Here is a 21,304-nt window from a genome sequence, read left to right as displayed (position 1 = left end):
CACACCAGACGCAAAGCGCTGAAAGCAACACGCCTGTTCACAACAGCACCAGGAACGTACGGTACACGGGAATCATCTGCAGGTGATTTGTGACAACTGTATGCAGAACGGTAAAAGTGAGAGATACAGTCACAATGGATGGCTGGAAAAAGCAGAGACACTCTTCTTGCTTATGGGATTGCAAGGTTAATGTTGTACACAAGATTAACGTTGTGTGCAAGGGTTGGAACGTAAGCGAGTTCACTGAAAACTAGCGGAGGCGGAGGGCAAACCCTGGAAGGGAAACCGCGGTTTGACCAGGCCAGAAACAGCTCGTTCACAGCGTGTGATCTGTGCAGGTAGTCGGAGGCTCCCCGCAAGGCCGCCCGGCCGGTTTCGGGCCGGCTTGCGCTGTTCCTCTCTGCGCGGACGGTCACTGTTGCTGTTCGCCGACACAGGCAGGGGCTGACTGGGAGGACGTCTTGTGGATGGCCTTGTGCTCCTCGGCGTCCTCCTTCCCCGGGTCGCCACTGCCGACCTCCTCGATGACCACGCTGCGCACGGTGCCTTCGTCCAGGCAGTGCGGGGCGACGCCGTGCACGCGGGGGTCGGAGACGGCGGCGTGGAAGCTCTGCACCCCGCACCTGCTGCAGAAGCTGTGTAGCGCCGGGTGCGTGTTGGAGCGGTAGGTGACGATGCTGTCCGCGCCCTGGAGCAGCGTGAAGCGCGAAGCCGGGACGAGGAAGTGGCGGTGCTGCTTCTTCCTGCACAGCCTGCAGCTGCAATCCACGACGCGCAGATCTGCCGGGGCCCAGACCGCAAAGCGGACCGCGCCGCAGTGGCAGCCCCCGGTGTGGTGCACGAGGCCCGGGTACTCGAAGGTGTCCAGCAGGACCTTGGCGGCGCCCTCGCAGCTGAGACCCCACAGCTTCCTGAACTTCTCCCAGCGCTCCCGCTGCGCACCCAGGTCCAGGTCCTGGGGGGACGCGGCTGGCGCCGGCCGGTCGGAGGGTGGCGCCGAGGGCAGCGGGTCTCTAGTGCGTTTCTCCGGGACCCGCCGCCATCGGCGCTTCTGCCACCACCTTCCCAGCCACCTCTTGGCCGCCGCGGGGCTCCCGACCCCGACTCTGACCCGGGGGCGCTGCCGGCGGCTGGCGCGGGTGACCCGGAACGCCGCACAGGAGGCGGGAGGGTCCCCGGGCCGTTTTGGCCTCCGCCGCTGAGCAGTGGCCCGGTTCCTCACTCTGCCCACGGCGCCTGAGGCCTCCAGATCCGGTGCCTACCCCACTACCCCCATTTCCTCGTCAGTCACGGAGCAGCCTCCTTGTGTCCGCCAGCAGGACTGGTTACTCGTTGAATGTGACGTAAAGAGACCCTTCCCTTGACCCTACCGCAACAGCCTTCGCTGGCCTGAAAGTCAGTCATGAGGCATTCAACAAACACCTGCTGCGCACCAGGTACCCGACCTGGGCGCTGGGGTGTGGAGGTGCATCCGGCTTCCCAAAGCACTCACATTCATTTAGGATCAGGTGTATGCAAATACAGCCCCCAACACCTTGGGACCTTTGCTCTGGCAGAAGTGAGAACCAGGGGCTCTGGGAGCACAGAGGAACGCCCACACACTGCAATCGGAGGGGCCGGTGGGAGGGGCACGGAAAGAGTCCTCTAAAGTCTTCTTGGGGGCTTGATTCTTCTATTCGGGTGTAGTGTTTTGTCTTTCTATCTCGTAATTTGCGTTGCCATGAAGGCCTCTTTACCTAATGTTGGCACACCTACTTCTGCTCTTTTAGTTAATGTTTACCTGATGAGGCTTTTCCCACCGGTCGTATCCTTTCCATTTACCCAGGGCAACTGAAATGCAACTGAGTTTCATATAAACGTGGAATAGTCAGGCTGTGTTCCTCACTGACTCTGCCAATATCTACGTTTTCATACATGGTTTCAGTTCATTTCCACGACCGCTGGGCTAGTGTTTAAGTCCACCAATGTATTATCTGTTTTCTTTGGTTTCCTCCCTGTCTCGGCTAACCGTTCCTCCTGTTTGGCCTTTTTGTGGCTTGCGTGTACACTCTGCAGGGTTCGTCTTGGTTCCTGAAAGTGCTTTCAACTGTTTGCCTCAGTGCTGGCTGTGGGATTTTCAGTGTGCATATGGGACTTACCTCGGGCTCCTGGTAGCCACTCCTCATCACTTCCATTGAAGTGTGGAAGCATCGGCCTTTTTCAGCCCGTCTGCCTTCCCTTCCTGCTTATCCACAAGCTTGTCTAGAGTATCAGATGGTTTCATACTTTTTGCTTTAATCAACAAACGTGATTTCTACAATTCACAAGGAAAAGGGTGGCTTAATGTTTGACCCCTAAGGGTGTTTTTTCTATTAGTCTTGACTGCTTTCTGATACTCCCACAGGCCATCTTTTATTCTTTCCTCTTTCGCTTTAAGCACCTACTCTAGCCATTCTTTCACCGTGGGTGTCCTCGTGACAAAATGCTTTCCTTCACCTGAGAAATGTCTTGATTTCCCCTTCATCCGTGAGGGATGGTATCACTGGGCCCAAAATTCACAGCTGACAGGACTTTCATTCAACAACTGAAACATGTCCGGACACTTCCCCAACGGCCCTCGCTGCTCTGAGGAGACGTTTGCCCTCATTGAAGCAGGTGTTCTCCTATCAGCAACGGACCGCTTCAGTCTTGCTGCTTTCAGTGTTTCCATCAGCTTCAAAGACCGACTATGATGTGTGTGCACCGACCGCGCATTGCTTGGTGGTTGTCTTCTCTGCAGTTTGCTTTTTTGCCAGAATCTCTGGGTTTCTGTTTTTCGCTAAAATTTGGACATTTTCAGCTTTCCTTTCTTATGCTACTCTTTGAGTCCACTCTCTAGTTTTGGTACTAGGGATGCTGGAACTTTGTTACTGTCCTAACTTCATTGAGGATCCATTCAGTCAGTTTCCAATGAGTCTGTGACCTCTCGTGGGCGCTCAGGTGCTCTCAATCCCGTTTTTTTTTTTTTGGAAGAGTCTCGCTCTGTCGCCCAGGCTGGAGTGCAGTGGCGCCACCTCACTGCAAACTCCGCCTCCCAGGTTCAAGCGATTCTCCTGCCTCAGCCTCCTAAGTAGCCGGCATTACAGGCTCCCACCACCACACCCAGCTAATGTTCGTGTTTTTAGTAGAGACAGGGTTTCCCCACGTTGCCCTGCGGTGATCCTCCCGCCTCAGCCTCCCAAAGTGCTGCGATGACAAGCGTGGCCACCACGCCGGGCCGTCAAGTCAAGCCTATTGATTGGCCTCCATTACCATGATGGTATCTTTTGTCATCACAGGTCTCTCACCGAGTGAATCCACCAATGTTTCCAAATTCTGTTATTGTTCTCGTCTTCTGTTCCATCATTTCTTTTTCATACATCTACTCGTTGCTGAGATTTCCCATTTGCCAGTCTTGTTCTAGACTATTTGCAATTTAATAATGAAGCATTTTTATGATGTTTGCTTTAAAATGTTTGTCAGATAATGGCAACATCTGCGTCGTCTCTATGTTGTCACCACCGGATTGCATTTCCTCATTCACACCGTGCTATTCCCGGTTTTTGACACGGTGGGCTATGCTGTATGGCATACAATATATTCTGCTGATTTCTTTAGCAGTGTCTGGACATGAGACAAATAGTGGATGTTAGAAGTCAGCTACTTTCTTTAGGTTAAGCATGTAGATTCTGGTGTCCGTTTTTAGGTTCTGGGTTTTTTTTTTAAGTTTATTTTCAGAGCATTTGTGATGCTATTTTTGTGTGTTTGGTTTTTCTGCTGACACAGAGGCCCCAACTGCTCCCTGATGGTGGTTTTTGAGAGAAAGAAGAAACTGAAGTCCACACTTTATTCCAGGTTCCCTGCTTCTTACCAAATTCCGCCCCCCCCCCTTTTTTTTCCTTCTAAGATACCGCGCAGCCTACCGCACTACATTTAATTGCCATCATCCTGCCTTAGGTTCCTCTTGGCTGAGACAATTTCTCAGACTTTGCTTGTTTTCATGACCTTGAGAGTTTTCAGGGTTACTAGGGAGATATTTTCTAGAATTTTATTTTTTCAAGACAGGGTCTCTTGCTTTGTCACCCAGGTTGGAGTATGCAATGGCAATGGCGGGATCTCAGCTCACTGCAAACTCCACGTCCCAGAGGTTCAAACCATCCTCCTCCCTCAGCCTCCCAAAGTACATGAATAAACCATCACACACTGCACGCACCTCAAAATGTGGGCGTGGTTTTGAAACTGGGTAGTTGGCAAAGTGTGGCAGAAATCTGAGCTGCACAAGAAAGAATGCTTAAATCGCCTTGGGAAAAGCCTTCATTGCCATGGACAGAAAGTTAGTAGAAGTGTGACTTTTCAGGATACTGCTGAGGAAGGTTCAGAAGGATGGAGGGACATGTCGTTATAAACTGGTGAAAGCGGGATCCCTGCTAAGTAGTGGCCAAATATTTAACAAATTGTTGCCTGCAGTTTTGTTGAAAGAAGAAAAATATAAATGACAAACTTGGGTGTATGACCAAGGCAGTGGGTGGAGGCTGGCAGGGCTGGAGGAGGCTAAGAGAGAAACTAAATTTGCCTTGAGCAGACTATCAGAATAAAATCTGGAATTTCAAATCTCTTCTGGTGGGAGCTCTACAACAATCAGGAGAATTTTTGGCAGACCCTACGTTGGCTCTGAGAAGGCCCAAATCCCAGTGTACAGACTTCTGGTACAAGTGTGAACTTGGAGGTTTCTGACTGGGAGGGCTGCAGAAGCAATGAGGAGCATGTTACTGGAAACTACAGGAAGTGGGAATGTCACTAGGGAGTGGCAGAGTGCCTGGCAGGATTGTATTCTGCGGTTATGGGGAAAGGGGCAAAGCTGAACTTGAAAATGATGAAGTTAGATTTGTTGTATTGTTGAAGACACTTGCAAGCACATTGCGGAAGGAGTGGCCTGCTTACTTCTTGATGCCCATATGGAAAGTGAAAGGAGAAAGAGAAATTAGGGGAAAAGCTGATAAAAGGAATCAAGATGGGATGATTCTGGAAATTCTCAGGCTATATAGATTTTGGGGGGTTGGGACTTCGGGACTTATGCCAGTGGCCTCGTGGGTTCTCAGACCTTCAGCTCCAGACTGAGAGTTATGGCTTCAGCTCCCTGCTTCTGAGGCTTTGGGACTTGCACTGAGCCATGCCAGAGGCATCCCTGTGGGGGTAGAGGGTGGGGGCACTAGATGAAGAGTTTGCTTGTGAGTGTGTGGCCTATGGAGAACTCAGAGAGTGTGGCTGTTCAAAGTTCAACGTTTGCTGAGAGCTCGGTAGGGCCAACAGTCCAGAGCATTCAGTCCCACAAAAACCTCTTTCAAGAAATTAAAGGTGTGCCTCAGAGATTGTCTCAACTATATAGCAGGCTTCTGGGAAACTTAACGGTGCTCTCCCTCCATCATCTCCAAAATAACCCCAAATGAAGAAGGGAGTATCTTGAACAAGTGGATGATGTGGCTTGTGTGTAATAAAGTGAATGCCAGTCAAATCCACATGAGTCACTCAAGGTTCTTGAGAAACATCAGGCAGCAGAAACACTGCCAGCCTGGACCATTGGCATTATCCACTATTGACATTTTGGGTCAGATAATTCTTGAGGGAGGCTGTCTTGTGCTTTCAGGGGGTTAAGTCTCACCCCTAGCCTGGATCCACTGGATGCAGATCCACTGGCCTTAAAGAAAAGGAGAAAGGGGCTGTGGGACCCCTAAGATGCTACAGGCAGGGAGCAGGCTGATACAACTACTCAGAGGCACACACCTGCTACCATTCATGAAAAAGGAAGCATGACCCAGAATGAAGAACCAAGGGCCCACAGGCAGAACCGAGAGGTGCCAAGGATGTTCCAGGATTTGAAACTTTATAGAGAATTCTGGTATTTTCCCAGTTGGATTGCCAGTCTGTTTTAGAATGCTAACACCTTCCTACCTTCCCTCATTCCCTTCCCAGGCATCAAACCAGGATGTTCACAGCTGTTACCCAGTTACATCGTATTTGGGAGTGTTAGAGGAAGAAAGCTTGTCACTTTAGTGTCACTGGCCCAGAGTTGGAGAGGGACTGTGTTCCCAGAGTTGTACTGAATGGATCACACCAAGGATGTGATCCATGCCTGATTTAGATGATGGAGATGAGGAGAGTAGAGACTTTGAACTGATAAGATTTGGATGAACTTCAGGAATTGAGCTGATGCTGGAATATCAAGAGAAATCTGAGATGGGGTGACCGTGTCTTGTACGTGGGACAGATGGATCCCTGGGGACCAGAGGGCAAACTGTAGTGGGGAGAATTATAAGGTTGACCCCAACTAACCTTGACCTTGTATAACCCCCTCAAGCTGAGTGTGAGAAGAACCTGTGAATATGATGACATATCTCTTATGTGATTATGTTACATTATGTGGGGAAATAAATGTTGCAGAGGTATTAAGGTCCCAATCCAGAGACTTTCCCATAAGGAGATTATCCTGGGTGGGCCAGACCTAATCAGACAAGCTCTTAAAATGGCCTAGGCTTGCTCTTCCTGAAACACTCAAGCGTGAGAGGGTTGTACAGGGTGGTTGATGTGGCAAGGACCTGCGGGTGGCGCCTAGGAGCTGACAGCATGATTGAATTCTGCCCATAACCTGAATGAGCCTCCGCAGAGAAACACAGCCCGGCTGATGCCTGATTTCAGGCTGTGATACATGGAGCGGAGAACAATGCCCTGCCCCATATGGACCTCTGATCTACAGAACTGTAATCTGGTAGAAATATACTGTTTTCAAGCCACTAAGTCTTGGCAGCTTTTTATGCAGGAATAGACAACTAACACAGAATTGCTGGCTTATAGAAAATGCACATGTTCAGCTTTTGTAGCTATGGCCAAATAGGTTTCCAAAGAGCAGGTACTGGTTTTCACTCCTGCCAGCTGTAGAGGGCTCTTCTACCTCCCCACAAAGGCTTCAAGTTGTTGGTTGTGTTGGCTCTTCTGTCCAGTGTTTGGTGAGATCTCACTGGGACTTTAGCTGGCTTCTCCCTGGTGACCGAGGTTGAGCTGTTTGTCTGTTTGTCAGTCTGCTGAAGGTCCTCTTTTGTGAAGGTGCTTTTCAAATATTTTGCTAATGTTTCATTGCACTATGCTTTTCCCTTGATTTTAGGGATTATTACATTCTGTGCATAAAATATTTGTGGTGTATACATATGTATATTGCAAATATCTTTCTTCCATCATGAGATTTATCTTTTGATTCTCTAAATATGTCTTTTGAGGAACAGACGTCCTTTCTTTCAATAAAGTAAAAATTATCAATGTTTTCCTTTATTGTTAGTGACTCTGTGTCCTGTTTCAGGTATCTTTGCTCACCCCCAAGGTCATGCAGTTATGCTTGTACATTATTTTGTACAAGCTATAACCTCTGGAGTTAATTTTTTGTATGGTGTAACTTAAGGGCCAAAGTTAATCTTTTTTCATATGGATATCCAATTAGTCCAGCTCCAAATATTTAATAGACCATCCTGCCTCCAGAGCATTGGGGTAGCACTTCTGTTGTAAATGAGGGTGACCATATATGTATGTGTGTCTGTGTCTGTGGAAACCTCTCTTTGCTCTGTTGGTCTATTTGTCTGTTATTGTGCATGTACAACACTTCCTTAATGATGACGCCTTTATGGTTGGCATTGATGTCTGGCTGTGAGGCTCCTAAAAAGTGTTCTTGCTTTAGACAGCCTTGGTTTTTCTTAGAAAGTTTAACAAGATTGTTATAGAACATCCTTATAGAAGCAGCGTGCCCATTTCCCTTTTCAGAAAAAGAACCGGGAATTTGGTTGGGGTCACATTGAATCTATAATTCATTTTCATTAGAATTCTCTTTCTGATTGACTTTCGTAACATTATCATCCAATCCGTAAGTGTGATATAGCTCTGATTTACCTAGGTCTTCTTCAGTGTTGTGTGGACTTCTGGGCAGATGTCTTGGGAATCTTTGCTAGATTTGTTCCTAGGCATTTTACGTGTTCTGATGCTATGAGAAATGATATTTAAAATTTTTCTAGCTTTCTCTTTACATGTTTAATGTGAGGATATACAAATCCAATTGAATTTTGTGATATTGACCTCATACCCAGCAATATCACACTAAATTCATTTGTTAATTATAATCCTAGATACATACATTCTTTTAGACTGTGTGTGTATGCATATACATATGTGTGGGTGAACCATGTTTTGTGTCTCTTCTATATCTTTACAAGCTGAGAAAACATTTTTCTAGGACTGTAAGTCAACAAGCATCCATATCTCATGGATGGCAATTGGGAAATGCCCATTTCAAAACCAGTCACTGGTGGGGTAATGAAATTGGTTCGACTCAGTTAGTAAACCACACTGCCCTTTATAGATCACATGCATTGTGGTATGAGGCACAACTTTTGCTTACCTTAATCAAATACATGGAAATGATACCTCTGCTCAGAGAGGTGACAATCAGGAGATATGTGATGGTGGGTTGCTACTAGTAGAATACCCCTCCAATGTAAGTCAGCTGAAATTACAAATCTTACAGGACATGTGTTCTTAAGCACAGACTAATATGTGGAATATTTGAAAAACACTTATAGATTGTGGAGGAAGAATTAACCTTTGAAATGAAATTGTTTCCTCTGACCATAGTCTTTTGGTGGTTATGAGGTACAAAACTGTTGCGGAAAATTTAACATATACACATATCAAACCTTTAGCAATAGTTAAAGATCACTGGCAGGATTGCATATGAGTTAATTTTTGTTTTAGAGTTTTCTGAGTTATCTAAATATGACAGCAGGGCTTGCCAACATTGACACTATTAACATTTTGGACCAGATAATTACTGCGTGAGGCTGTCTTGTACTTTTAGGGAGTTAAGTAGTTAAGTAGCATCATTAGCCTGGATCCACTGGATGCCAATAGGACCTCCTCTTTCCCCCAATAATGACAAACAAAGATGTCTCCAAACATTGCCAGATATCCCATGGGAAGCAACAGCAAATGAGATTTCCCCCAGTTTTATTGAGGTATGACTGACAAAACTGTGTCTATTTAGGGAGTACAATGTGATGTTTAGATATGTGTATACTTTGTGAAATGATTACCAAGATCAAGCTAATTAACATATCCAGCATCTCACACAGTTACCTTTTTGTGTGTGATGTGAACACTGGAAATCTACTCTCTTAGTAAATTTCAAGTATGCAATGCATTATTATTCACAGTAGTCACCATGCTGTACATTAGGTCTCCATTACTTACTCATCTTATAACTGAAAGTTTATACCCTGTGACCAGGACTTCCCTTATTCCCCAACTTCCAACCCCTGGCAACCGCCAATTGCCTGTTACTGTGGATTCGACTTTCTTTTTAAGATTTAATGTGAAAAAAGAGATTATGCATCATTTGTTTTTCCGTGCCTTGCTTATTTTACTTAGACTTATGTCCTTGGGTTCTTCCATGTTTTTGCAGATGGCAAGATTTTCTTTGTTTATAAGTATGTAGAGAGCTAGGTATATACAAAGATGTATGGCTAGATAGACAGACAGATACATGTAAATATAAATCAGTATATTCAGTACACAGTGATTTTCATTTGCACAACAAAGCTATTTTCCAATGACATTAAAAGTTCTTCAAAAAACATCCTATGAAGTCTGCGTAAGTTTATTCTATGGATTGGCAGTATCCTGCTGGAAATTTAGGCTGTTTCAACTGTTTAAAAATAATTAACAATGTAACAATCACCTTCAAGCATATAATATTGTGGCTTCATGTAAATATTTGTTTAGAATTAATACCTAAAGATAAGTTATGGCATCAAATATGTTTCATGATTATGACTTTTTCTATGTATTGTCAAATATACATCTGGTGAGGTGCTATAAATGTATTACTCATCTAACCATAAACCACTTGTACTCCAAAAGCTACTGAAATAAGAAAAAGAAGATTTGCCCAATTGATAAATGAGGAAACTTGCGATCCCAGTTTAACTAACTTGTCCAGGATTACACAGTGGGTCCATAGAAACACCAAAATTCAAACCAAGGAATTCTGACTCTGGAATTAAGCTGTACTAGCAATGAATTATCAAAGGTCACAAAGTTTCTCTGAGCTTCATTTTCACATCTGTAAAATGGAAATAAAGGTAAGCTCTCCATTCGTTGGAAGATTGTAAGACTTGCTAGAGTAATAAAGTCTACTTCCTGTTCTAGTCTTTAGACATTTGCAGAATTCTTCAAGAACAAGTAATATGATAATAGCAATAGCTTTTAAAATGTGTTCCCAAAAATATTTCCTTTACTTGCAAACATTTTTAATGGCATACCCCATAGGATTTTGGTCTCTTTCCTGAATTTAATTTTTTCTACTTAGTCTGTTAGTTCAGATGATGGATCCCTTTGTGTTCTTTTGGTAATTACCAAAGAGAGGACTGTAGACATTACTTGTCATCACCACACATTGGGGAAATATTTTTCTCAGTGAAGGAAATAGTGGCATATTTTTCAAGGGATAAGAACACTTGGTGATGGAGATTCTGGGAAGATGACAGTAGCAGAGGATGCATACTTCTAAAATTTCTTCAGATGCTCACATACAAACAGAGAAACTAGAGCACTAAGCACACATACACACGCACACACACAGATAATATTTACAAATTTTCTAGGTTACAATTTATCTCCACAAACACCAAAATTCAAGTAGACAAGAAAAGACGACTGCCAACAGCTGTATCACTTGCATGGTATCTGTATTGGTGTAAGAGAAAAACAAGAAGCAATAGCAAAATGTTTGATTAGCTTCATAATTGTAGAACAACATCCATACCAGATTAGTGCAAGAGACACCCTCTCAGGAAGTAATAAAGGTGCTGAGACAGCATAGCCTGGGTGAACTCTCCAAACTGACACCACAGGGCTCTCTTATCAGACAGGAGCCCATAATTATGAGAACTGCTGGAGGTGATATCACAAGTCAATAGGAAATAAACAAGAGGGACTAAGGAAGAGAGAAGATCCAAACCTGTGCTGTATGCACATGCCCACACATGTGTCTATAGAACACTTGAAATGTGTCTAGTCAGAATTGAGATGTGCTGCTGGGCACAGTGGCTCATGCCCTTAATCCCAGCACTTTAGGAGGCTGAGGTGGGTCAATCACTTGAGGCCAGGAGTTTGAGAGCAACCTAGAGAACAAAGTGAAACCTTATCTTTACAAAAAAAAAAAGCCAGGCATGGTGGTGTACTCCTGTAATACCAACTACTCAGAAGGCTCAGAAAAAAACTAATTGAGATGTTCTGTAAGTATAAAACACATCAAGTTTCAGACTTAATAGCACAAAAAGTGACAAATATCTCAATATTTTTGTATCGATTTCATGGATAAATTATATCTATATCCATAGCTCTACCTATCTATAATTAGTATGCTAGGGTGGACACAACCTAATGTCATATCCTTGGTGCTTAAATAATGGGTATTTCTGTTTTCTCAGTTGTGGATACTATAAGTCCAAGATAAAGGTGCCAGCAGGGTTGGTTTCCGGTGAGACCTCTCTTCCTGGTTCGCTGACAGCAGCCTTCTTGCTGTGTCCTCACGTGGCCTTTCCTCTGTGCACTCATGGAGAGGGAAGGAACTCTGGTATCTCTTCCTCTCCTTGTAAAGACACCAGGTCCTATCAAATTAGGGCCTCACCCTTATGACCTCACTTTACCTTAATTATCTCCTTAAAGCTCTCTATCTCCAAGTATAGTCACAGCGGAAATTAGGGCTTCAACATATGAATTTGAGGGTACATAATGCAGTCCATATTTTAGAAAATAATTATGTATATAAGAATATATAAAACACCAGAGTTTTCTGATAGTTTCAAATCCTGGAACATCCTTGGCACCTCTCGGTTCTGCCTGTGGGCTCTGGGTTCTTCATTCTGGGTCATGCTTCCTTTTTCATGAATGGTAGCAGGTGTGTGCATCTGAGTAGTTGTATCAGCCTGCTCCCTGCCTGTAGCATCTTAGGGGTCCCACAGCCCCTTTCTCTTTTTCTTTAAGGCCAGTGGATCTGCATCCAGTGGATCCAGGCTAGGGGTGAGACTTAACCCCCTGGGGTCCCTTGTGCATGTACTGTCTTTTCCAGATTTTGGTATCAGGCTACTTTCAGTAAATAAATTTGGAAGATTTCTGTCTTTGTTTCTAGCTTCTAGGTCAATTTAATGAGGCTTAGGGGTTTGTGTTTTCTAAAAAGAAGTAGATGACTGTATTTATCTCTACTTGTTTATTTCTATTTTTTTCTAAAGATCAGATGAAAGAAAAGAACACCATTATCCGATGAAGCTGTGACAATTCAAAATGCAGCCCACCTTTGGACAGGCAGAGAGGTATAACAGAAAGAACATGGATGCTGATAGCAGACACAACTTGGCAGAGTGTCCCAGATCCACCACTTACTTAGTGTATAACTTTCAGCAAGTTATTTAATCTCTTTTAGCCTTAGTTTCTTCATTTGTGAAATGGGGTAAGGTCGCCTTCTACGTCATTGCCTCCTCAAGATTTGACAGAGGCCAATTTTTACATCTTCACCTTGGCCAATTAGTGTGCAAAGCTGCTGTGATCCTAGGCAATGCGTGCATAGTGAGGAACAATACTGACAACTGACATCAACCAGTAAGCAAGAGGTAATAACAGCTTTAGTAATTGTATGCATTTGGGGGGCATTTATTTCATCTTCAAATTATCTTTATAATTTCTGTGCATTCTTTCATGTAAAATTTCTAGACAATTTGTACATAAAATGCATCATCCATTATTTAATTTTCTCAAATCATATATACATGTAGGATTTTAAGAGTTAAATAGTCATACAGTTTAGTAATTACATTGCTAAATGATGTAATAGCGATTCAATGAAAATAGAAATCATTTGGTTCTGAATCCCTCCCACCCCCACTACACACACCTACTTCCCTGTAACAACTACTTTAAACTCATATCTGCTTATCCCAGTACTTGGCACTATATTTGCAAACCATAGACTTATACTGATGTGGCATGTTTCAAAAATGGCCACAAATGAGACTTCTAGTTTCAGCTCCAAGTGTAAATAGACAAGAAATGACCAATTCCATCCTTATGACAGGAAAATGCTGGACTCTCAAAGTCACAGGACAGAATCACTATACTGATGACGACTGTTTAGCTGCATATGATCAGTGAAAAATGAGAATTTGATTTTTTTAAGTCACTCTTTACAAAGCAACTCTACTTATTAAGTACTTAGGTCTAAATCTAAATTCCAGGCATAGGATCTGCTTGAAGAGACTACAAATATTGATCAGAAAAAAACAAAAGAAGATCTAAATAAGTGGAGAGAGATGTCACATATATGGACTGGAAGATTCATAATTGTTAGAAGATTTCAAATCTTCCAAGATTGACCTATAGTAACATCAGGATCCCAATAAAAATTACAGCAATCACTTTGTACATATCAACATATTGACTCAGAATTTTGTATTGAAGCACAAATGTGCTAGAATAGAAAAACCATTCTAAAAAAGGAGAACAGAGCTACACAAGTTCATAAGATGTGATTCTAAGACATACTACAAAACTATGGTAATCAAGACAGGGTGGCATTTGCTAAGAATACACACAGAGTTCAATGCAACAGAGTAGCAAGCCCAATAATTGAACTGCAGAAATATTTCTCTACTGATCCTTGACAAAGGCAGGTGCACAATACAATGGAAAAAGGATAGTTTTTCTATAAATGGTGGTGGGAAATTTCGGGTCCATATGGAAAACAAATTAACCTAGACTAAGAACTTTAACAAAAATTAACTGAAAAAGAACCAAAGTCCCATATGTAAAATTCATATGGATGAGTAGAAGGCGGCAAGGTATGTGGAGGGGACTTTCGCAGGAGGACATGAGTAGGCAACGCACAGGTAATGCTTTAGGGCAGTGAAACTATCATGTGCATTATAGGCCGGATGTTTGCTTCCCGCCCAAATTGACCTGTTGAAGCCCTGACCTCCAGTGTGACGGTATTTGCAGGTGAGGCCTCTGGGAGGTAATGGTGTTTGAGGTCATGAGGTCATGAGGGTGGGGGCTCTCTGATGGGGTTTGTGTCCTGAAAAGAAGAGGAAATAAAAATAACTCTGTGTGAGGACAGGGTGAGATACAGGGTGGTTGTATGAGACAAAGCATTTGTCAGAACCCATGGAAATTGACAGGACACAGAAAGAAAGTTAATGTGTTTAACCTTTTAAAACATCATTATGGAGGCTGGGAAATATCAGGCTGAAACGCAGAATGTGACAAAAGAATCTAACCGTAGCAATGGATGAAAAGCTTCCCTGAAGACTGTCAAGTAGAAAGAGCTAATCTAAGCAAACTTGGAAATGAAAGAGGTGTGTAAGACTAAAGACAAAAGAAATTGTACAAATGAAGCACACTCGACTAGACAAACCTGTTGCCAGTATGGACACAGGTTGAAAACTCTGACAGCATTCTGCATGTATACTGGAACCTAACAATTAGTAAAGGGATGGTGGATGATGAGAGGCAGGTTTTTCACCACAGGAGAGGAAGGTGCAGATTGTAATGTGGCAGGGGCAAGAACGATTGGTGCTGTGATGGAGTAGAATTGAAGACATAGGTAGGAACTCATATTCAGTTTATTATAGATCCTCATGATCACATATCAAAACATATATAGAAATGTGTATATACATGGGTTAGTACACATACGTATGTATTTCCTTTCTGTTTCAGCAGAGAGGGCCTAGAAACCACTAGACTCTGGTAGCTACGAGAACAGCTAGTAGCCATACTTGACTTCTGGTACCATTTTCTGATAAGAGGAAACAAAGATCCTTGGAGAATTGGCTGATTCTAGGAGCTAGAAAATAGACCAGACAAGCCTAGAACATATGCAAGACAGAAATGTGCAGGATGTGCCAAAAAGCAAGGAATTACACAAAATGGAACCTCAAATAATGGGAGCATACCAATGGGACCTAAGGGTGAACTGAACATGCATCCAGTGGCCACAACGGCAAAAAAAAAGTTAAAAAAAAAAAGGATCGGATTATAATCTAAAGTATCAAATAAATATCCATGAAAGTATTGTGATATGTCAATGACTGAATAAGGAAATAAATGCAGAAGCATAGATAGCTGTGCCATGAAAGAGAACTCCAAAGAATGTATGTACTCTGCCTCAAAGAAAAAAATGTATAACTTAGTACCAGTTAGGGGCGATCTTTTCTTAATGGCTTTCTTCCAAAGAGCAGCATGTGGACAGGGGTTAAAAAATTAAATTTTCATGGGAGCACCATCCAACACTGCTTTTGCCAGGTGATCAAGGTCAACTTACACAGTCAAAACTAATGTTGATATTATCTATCCATGTGACCACATGAAAATAGCTCTTTACCTTTGCGGAGATTCTCCAGCAGCTCACAACATCAGTCTAATCATGAGAAAAGCATTAGAAAAATCTAAGACAAAAATATTCTAGGGAGGCTGGGTCCAAGAGTTTGAGACCAGCCTGGGCAACACGGCAAAACCCTACCTCTACAGAACACACACACACACATACACACACACACACACACTAGCCAGGCACGGTGGTGCATGCCTGGAGTTTCATGTACTTGGGGAGGTGGAGGGAGGAGAATGGTTTGAACCTCTGGGACGTGGAGTTTGCAGTGAGCTGAGATCCCGCCATTGCCATTGCATACTCCAACCTGGGTGACAAAGCAAGAGACCCTGTCTTGAAAAAATAAAATTCTAGAAAATATCTCCCTAGTAACCCTGAAAACTCTCAAGGTCATGAAAACAAGCAAAGTCTGAGAAATTGTCTCAGCCAAGAGGAACCTAAGGCAGGATGATGGCAATTAAATGTAGTGCGGTAGGCTGCGCGGTATCTTAGAAGGAAAAAAAAGGGGGGGGGGCGGAATTTGGTAAGAAGCAGGGAACCTGGAATAAAGTGTGGACTTCAGTTTCTTCTTTCTCTCAAAAACCACCATCAGGGAGCAGTTGGGGCCTCTGTGTCAGCAGAAAAACCAAACACACAAAAATAGCATCACAAATGCTCTGAAAATAAACTTAAAAAAAAAACCCAGAACCTAAAAACGGACACCAGAATCTACATGCTTAACCTAAAGAAAGTAGCTGACTTCTAACATCCACTATTTGTCTCATGTCCAGACACTGCTAAAGAAATCAGCAGAATATATTGTATGCCATACAGCATAGCCCACCGTGTCAAAAACCGGGAATAGCACGGTGTGAATGAGGAAATGCAATCCGGTGGTGACAACATAGAGACGACGCAGATGTTGCCATTATCTGACAAACATTTTAAAGCAAACATCATAAAAATGCTTCATTATTAAATTGCAAATAGTCTAGAACAAGACTGGCAAATGGGAAATCTCAGCAACGAGTAGATGTATGAAAAAGAAATGATGGAACAGAAGACGAGAACAATAACAGAATTTGGAAACATTGGTGGATTCACTCGGTGAGAGACCTGTGATGACAAAAGATACCATCATGGTAATGGAGGCCAATCAATAGGCTTGACTTGACGGCCCGGCGTGGTGGCCACGCTTGTCATCGCAGCACTTTGGGAGGCTGAGGCGGGAGGATCACCGCAGGGCAACGTGGGGAAACCCTGTCTCTACTAAAAACACGAACATTAGCTGGGTGTGGTGGTGGGAGCCTGTAATGCCGGCTACTTAGGAGGCTGAGGCAGGAGAATCGCTTGAACCTGGGAGGCGGAGTTTGCAGTGAGGTGGCGCCACTGCACTCCAGCCTGGGCGACAGAGCGAGACTCTTCCAAAAAAAAAAAAACGGGATTGAGAGCACCTGAGCGCCCACGAGAGGTCACAGACTCATTGGAAACTGACTGAATGGATCCTCAATGAAGTTAGGACAGTAACAAAGTTCCAGCATCCCTAGTACCAAAACTAGAGAGTGGACTCAAAGAGTAGCATAAGAAAGGAAAGCTGAAAATGTCCAAATTTTAGCGAAAAACAGAAACCCAGAGATTCTGGCAAAAAAGCAAACTGCAGAGAAGACAACCACCAAGCAATGCGCGGTCGGTGCACACACATCATAGTCGGTCTTTGAAGCTGATGGAAACACTGAAAGCAGCAAGACTGAAGCGGTCCGTTGCTGATAGGAGAACACCTGCTTCAATGAGGGCAAACGTCTCCTCAGAGCAGCGAGGGCCGTTGGGGAAGTGTCCGGACATGTTTCAGTTGTTGAATGAAAGTCCTGTCAGCTGTGAATTTTGGGCCCAGTGATACCATCCCTCACGGATGAAGGGGAAATCAAGACATTTCTCAGGTGAAGGAAAGCATTTTGTCACGAGGACACCCACGGTGAAAGAATGGCTAGAGTAGGTGCTTAAAGCGAAAGAGGAAAGAATAAAAGATGGCCTGTGGGAGTATCAGAAAGCAGTCAAGACTAATAGAAAAAACACCCTTAGGGGTCAAACATTAAGCCACCCTTTTCCTTGTGAATTGTAGAAATCACGTTTGTTGATTAAAGCAAAAAGTATGAAACCATCTGATACTCTAGACAAGCTTGTGGATAAGCAGGAAGGGAAGGCAGACGGGCTGAAAAAGGCCGATGCTTCCACACTTCAATGGAAGTGATGAGGAGTGGCTACCAGGAGCCCGAGGTAAGTCCCATATGCACACTGAAAATCCCACAGCCAGCACTGAGGCAAACAGTTGAAAGCACTTTCAGGAACCAAGACGAACCCTGCAGAGTGTACACGCAAGCCACAAAAAGGCCAAACAGGAGGAACGGTTAGCCGAGACAGGGAGGAAACCAAAGAAAACAGATAATACATTGGTGGACTTAAACACTAGCCCAGCGGTCGTGGAAATGAACTGAAACCATGTATGAAAACGTAGATATTGGCAGAGTCAGTGAGGAACACAGCCTGACTATTCCACGTTTATATGAAACTCAGTTGCATTTCAGTTGCCCTGGGTAAATGGAAAGGATACGACCGGTGGGAAAAGCCTCATCAGGTAAACATTAACTAAAAGAGCAGAAGTAGGTGTGCCAACATTAGGTAAAGAGGCCTTCATGGCAACGCAAATTACGAGATAGAAAGACAAAACACTACACCCGAATAGAAGAATCAAGCCCCCAAGAAGACTTTAGAGGACTCTTTCCGTGCCCCTCCCACCGGCCCCTCCGATTGCAGTGTGTGGGCGTTCCTCTGTGCTCCCAGAGCCCCTGGTTCTCACTTCTGCCAGAGCAAAGGTCCCAAGGTGTTGGGGGCTGTATTTGCATACACCTGATCCTAAATGAATGTGAGTGCTTTGGGAAGCCGGATGCACCTCCACACCCCAGCGCCCAGGTCGGGTACCTGGTGCGCAGCAGGTGTTTGTTGAATGCCTCATGACTGACTTTCAGGCCAGCGAAGGCTGTTGCGGTAGGGTCAAGGGAAGGGTCTCTTTACGTCACATTCAACGAGTAACCAGTCCTGCTGGCGGACACAAGGAGGCTGCTCCGTGACTGACGAGGAAATGGGGGTAGTGGGGTAGGCACCGGATCTGGAGGCCTCAGGCGCCGTGGGCAGAGTGAGGAACCGGGCCACTGCTCAGCGGCGGAGGCCAAAACGGCCCGGGGACCCTCCCGCCTCCTGTGCGGCGTTCCGGGTCACCCGCGCCAGCCGCCGGCAGCGCCCCCGGGTCAGAGTCGGGGTCGGGAGCCCCGCGGCGGCCAAGAGGTGGCTGGGAAGGTGGTGGCAGAAGCGCCGATGGCGGCGGGTCCCGGAGAAACGCACTAGAGACCCGCTGCCCTCGGCGCCACCCTCCGACCGGCCGGCGCCAGCCGCGTCCCCCCAGGACCTGGACCTGGGTGCGCAGCGGGAGCGCTGGGAGAAGTTCAGGAAGCTGTGGGGTCTCAGCTGCGAGGGCGCCGCCAAGGTCCTGCTGGACACCTTCGAGTACCCGGGCCTCGTGCACCACACCGGGGGCTGCCACTGCGGCGCGGTCCGCTTTGCGGTCTGGGCCCCGGCAGATCTGCGCGTCGTGGATTGCAGCTGCAGGCTGTGCAGGAAGAAGCAGCACCGCCACTTCCTCGTCCCGGCTTCGCGCTTCACGCTGCTCCAGGGCGCGGACAGCATCGTCACCTACCGCTCCAACACGCACCCGGCGCTGCACAGCTTCTGCAGCAGGTGCGGGGTGCAGAGCTTCCACGCCGCCGTCTCCGACCCCCGCGTGCACGGCGTCGCCCCGCACTGCCTGGACGAAGGCACCGTGCGCAGCGTGGTCATCGAGGAGGTCGGCAGTGGCGACCCGGGGAAGGAGGACGCCGAGGAGCACAAGGCCATCCACAAGACGTCCTCCCAGTCAGCCCCTGCCTGTGTCGGCGAACAGCAACAGTGACCGTCCGCGCAGAGAGGAACAGCGCAAGCCGGCCCGAAACCGGCCGGGCGGCCTTGCGGGGAGCCTCCGACTACCTGCACAGATCACACGCTGTGAACGAGCTGTTTCTGGCCTGGTCAAACCGCGGTTTCCCTTCCAGGGTTTGCCCTCCGCCTCCGCTAGTTTTCAGTGAACTCGCTTACGTTCCAACCCTTGCACACAACGTTAATCTTGTGTACAACATTAACCTTGCAATCCCATAAGCAAGAAGAGTGTCTCTGCTTTTTCCAGCCATCCATTGTGACTGTATCTCTCACTTTTACCGTTCTGCATACAGTTGTCACAAATCACCTGCAGATGATTCCCGTGTACCGTACGTTCCTGGTGCTGTTGTGAACAGGCGTGTTGCTTTCAGCGCTTTGCGTCTGGTGTGTAGGACGGCAACACACAAACAGTTTGTAAACATGTTGCCAGGACGTCTTCCACTCCTTACCGTGCGGTGCGCACCCTCACCTGTGGCTTTGGGATAGATGCTCATATTGCCATTGCTTAGATTCGGGTTGTGCTATTTACTGGGTTTGTAGTGATATGTTTCAAGATTTGGTCGTGTTCCGTACTTCATTACTCTTAATCACCAAAAGCTGTTACTATTTTCCTTGCTGACGTCTGGAAAGTGTCTCTGGGCAAGGAGATGGGGATACAGGAATGAGAAAGACACCTGTGCACTGTATGCCCTCTTTAATCTTTTGAAAGACCTGTCTTGTACATGTGTTAAGTATATAGAAATCAGTAAACACCTTTTAGGAATCCATGTGTGTTGGTGTGCCTGTACAGTTCGACTGGGCTATGGCAAGGCTTGGTTTTTGAAAGTACTTGGTCTCAGATTATTTCAGAAGATGCTGGCGACTCTGCCTTTTGTAGTAGAGAAAACTTCCACAGGGTTCCCTCCATTTTTGATGAGGGGAATTAGCAGAGGGTTTACACATCTGGCCTCTGGGGACACACTACCTGTCTTTGAATCCTGGACCTGCTGTCATATACAGCTATATAACCGGCATCGAGCATCTTAAACTGGATTCCTCAACTTCCTCTTTCCTCAAGAATGTTAACAGCTGACAGAGTGTTCTCAGGGTCAACACAGTGCCTTGCCTTGACTACCTGATCCATGAGTGCTTGTTTTTTTCTTGATTTCAGGTCCCGCAAACTCCTCCCATCAAGGCACCCAGAGGATATGAAACTGCATTGTTTAGGGGCGTCTATATAGTTGGGAAAACCATGAAGAATTGGCAGTGAAATAATTTAAGCCAGCATCAGATTAGGGTTTAACTCTACGGAGGAGGAATGGCTTTGGTAGGGCATGTGTCCTGCATTCCTGTTCCTCTTGCTGTGTGACAAACGGCCCCACAGTGAGTCCATAAAATAACGACCATTTTATCATATGCGTGGAAGTTCAGGGGCAGGAATTCAGAATGGACACGGTGGATACGACTTGCTTCCCTCGAGTCTGGGACCTCAGCTGCAGAGGCCCGACTGGCTGGGGACTGGAGCCATCCAGTGAAGGCTCATTCACTGACATCCCTGCTGCCTGCATGGAGAGGACTGGAAGACTAGGCCTGGGGGGCGGAGGGCCTCCGTGTTACCACTCCGTGGCCTTTGGCCTCCTCACAGCAGCGTGGGCCTCCCAGGACTCAGGCTTCCGACCACATGACTCAGGCTCCAAGCAGCACTTTTCTGTATCCATGGTGAACGTTGCGTCTCCTCTCTCAAGCAAGACTCCTGTGTCATACACTATTGATTAGAGGTGAGTCACAGCCTTTTCAGATTCAAGCGTGGGAGGCAGAGTGAATCGCAGGTCTCGCTGTGAACGTGGCAGCTTT

At 45.6% G+C, this 21,304-nt stretch overlaps 1 protein-coding gene and 1 pseudogene across 1 annotated transcript; one reads left to right on the top strand and one right to left on the bottom strand.

Moving 5' to 3' along the window:
* Window positions 1-292: 292 nt before the first annotated feature.
* Window positions 293-2,190, bottom strand: LOC144581049 (centromere protein V-like protein 3). The gene is made up of 2 exons (XM_078363031.1): window positions 2,139-2,190; window positions 293-1,236 (listed from the first exon to the last, which is right to left on the bottom strand). The coding sequence occupies exons 1-2, from the start codon at window positions 2,188-2,190 to the stop codon at window positions 413-415; spliced, it is 876 nt and encodes a 291-aa protein (XP_078219157.1). The 3' UTR covers window positions 293-412.
* A 15,480-nt stretch (window positions 2,191-17,670) lies between these two features.
* On the top strand, window positions 17,671-19,568 carry LOC100394009 (centromere protein V-like protein 3; annotated as a pseudogene).
* Window positions 19,569-21,304: the final 1,736 nt, after the last annotated feature.

Source organism: Callithrix jacchus, chromosome X, assembly GCF_049354715.1.
Source record: "Callithrix jacchus isolate 240 chromosome X, calJac240_pri, whole genome shotgun sequence".
Classification (NCBI taxonomy): domain Eukaryota; kingdom Metazoa; phylum Chordata; class Mammalia; order Primates; family Cebidae; genus Callithrix; species Callithrix jacchus.
This window is presented reverse-complemented; position numbering and strand designations above follow the sequence as displayed.

What these genes read in the sequence shown, in the direction of transcription:
- LOC144581049 (XM_078363031.1), bottom strand. Translation starts at nt 2,190, where the DNA reads ATGCTTCCACACTTCAATGGAAGTGATGAGGAGTGGCTACCAGGAGCC. An exon ending in GTGGCTACCAGGAGCCCGAG is followed by an intron (nt 1,237 to 2,138) that starts GTAAGTCCCATA and finishes TGGAGGCCTCAG; the next exon opens with GCGCCGTGGGCAGAGTGAGG.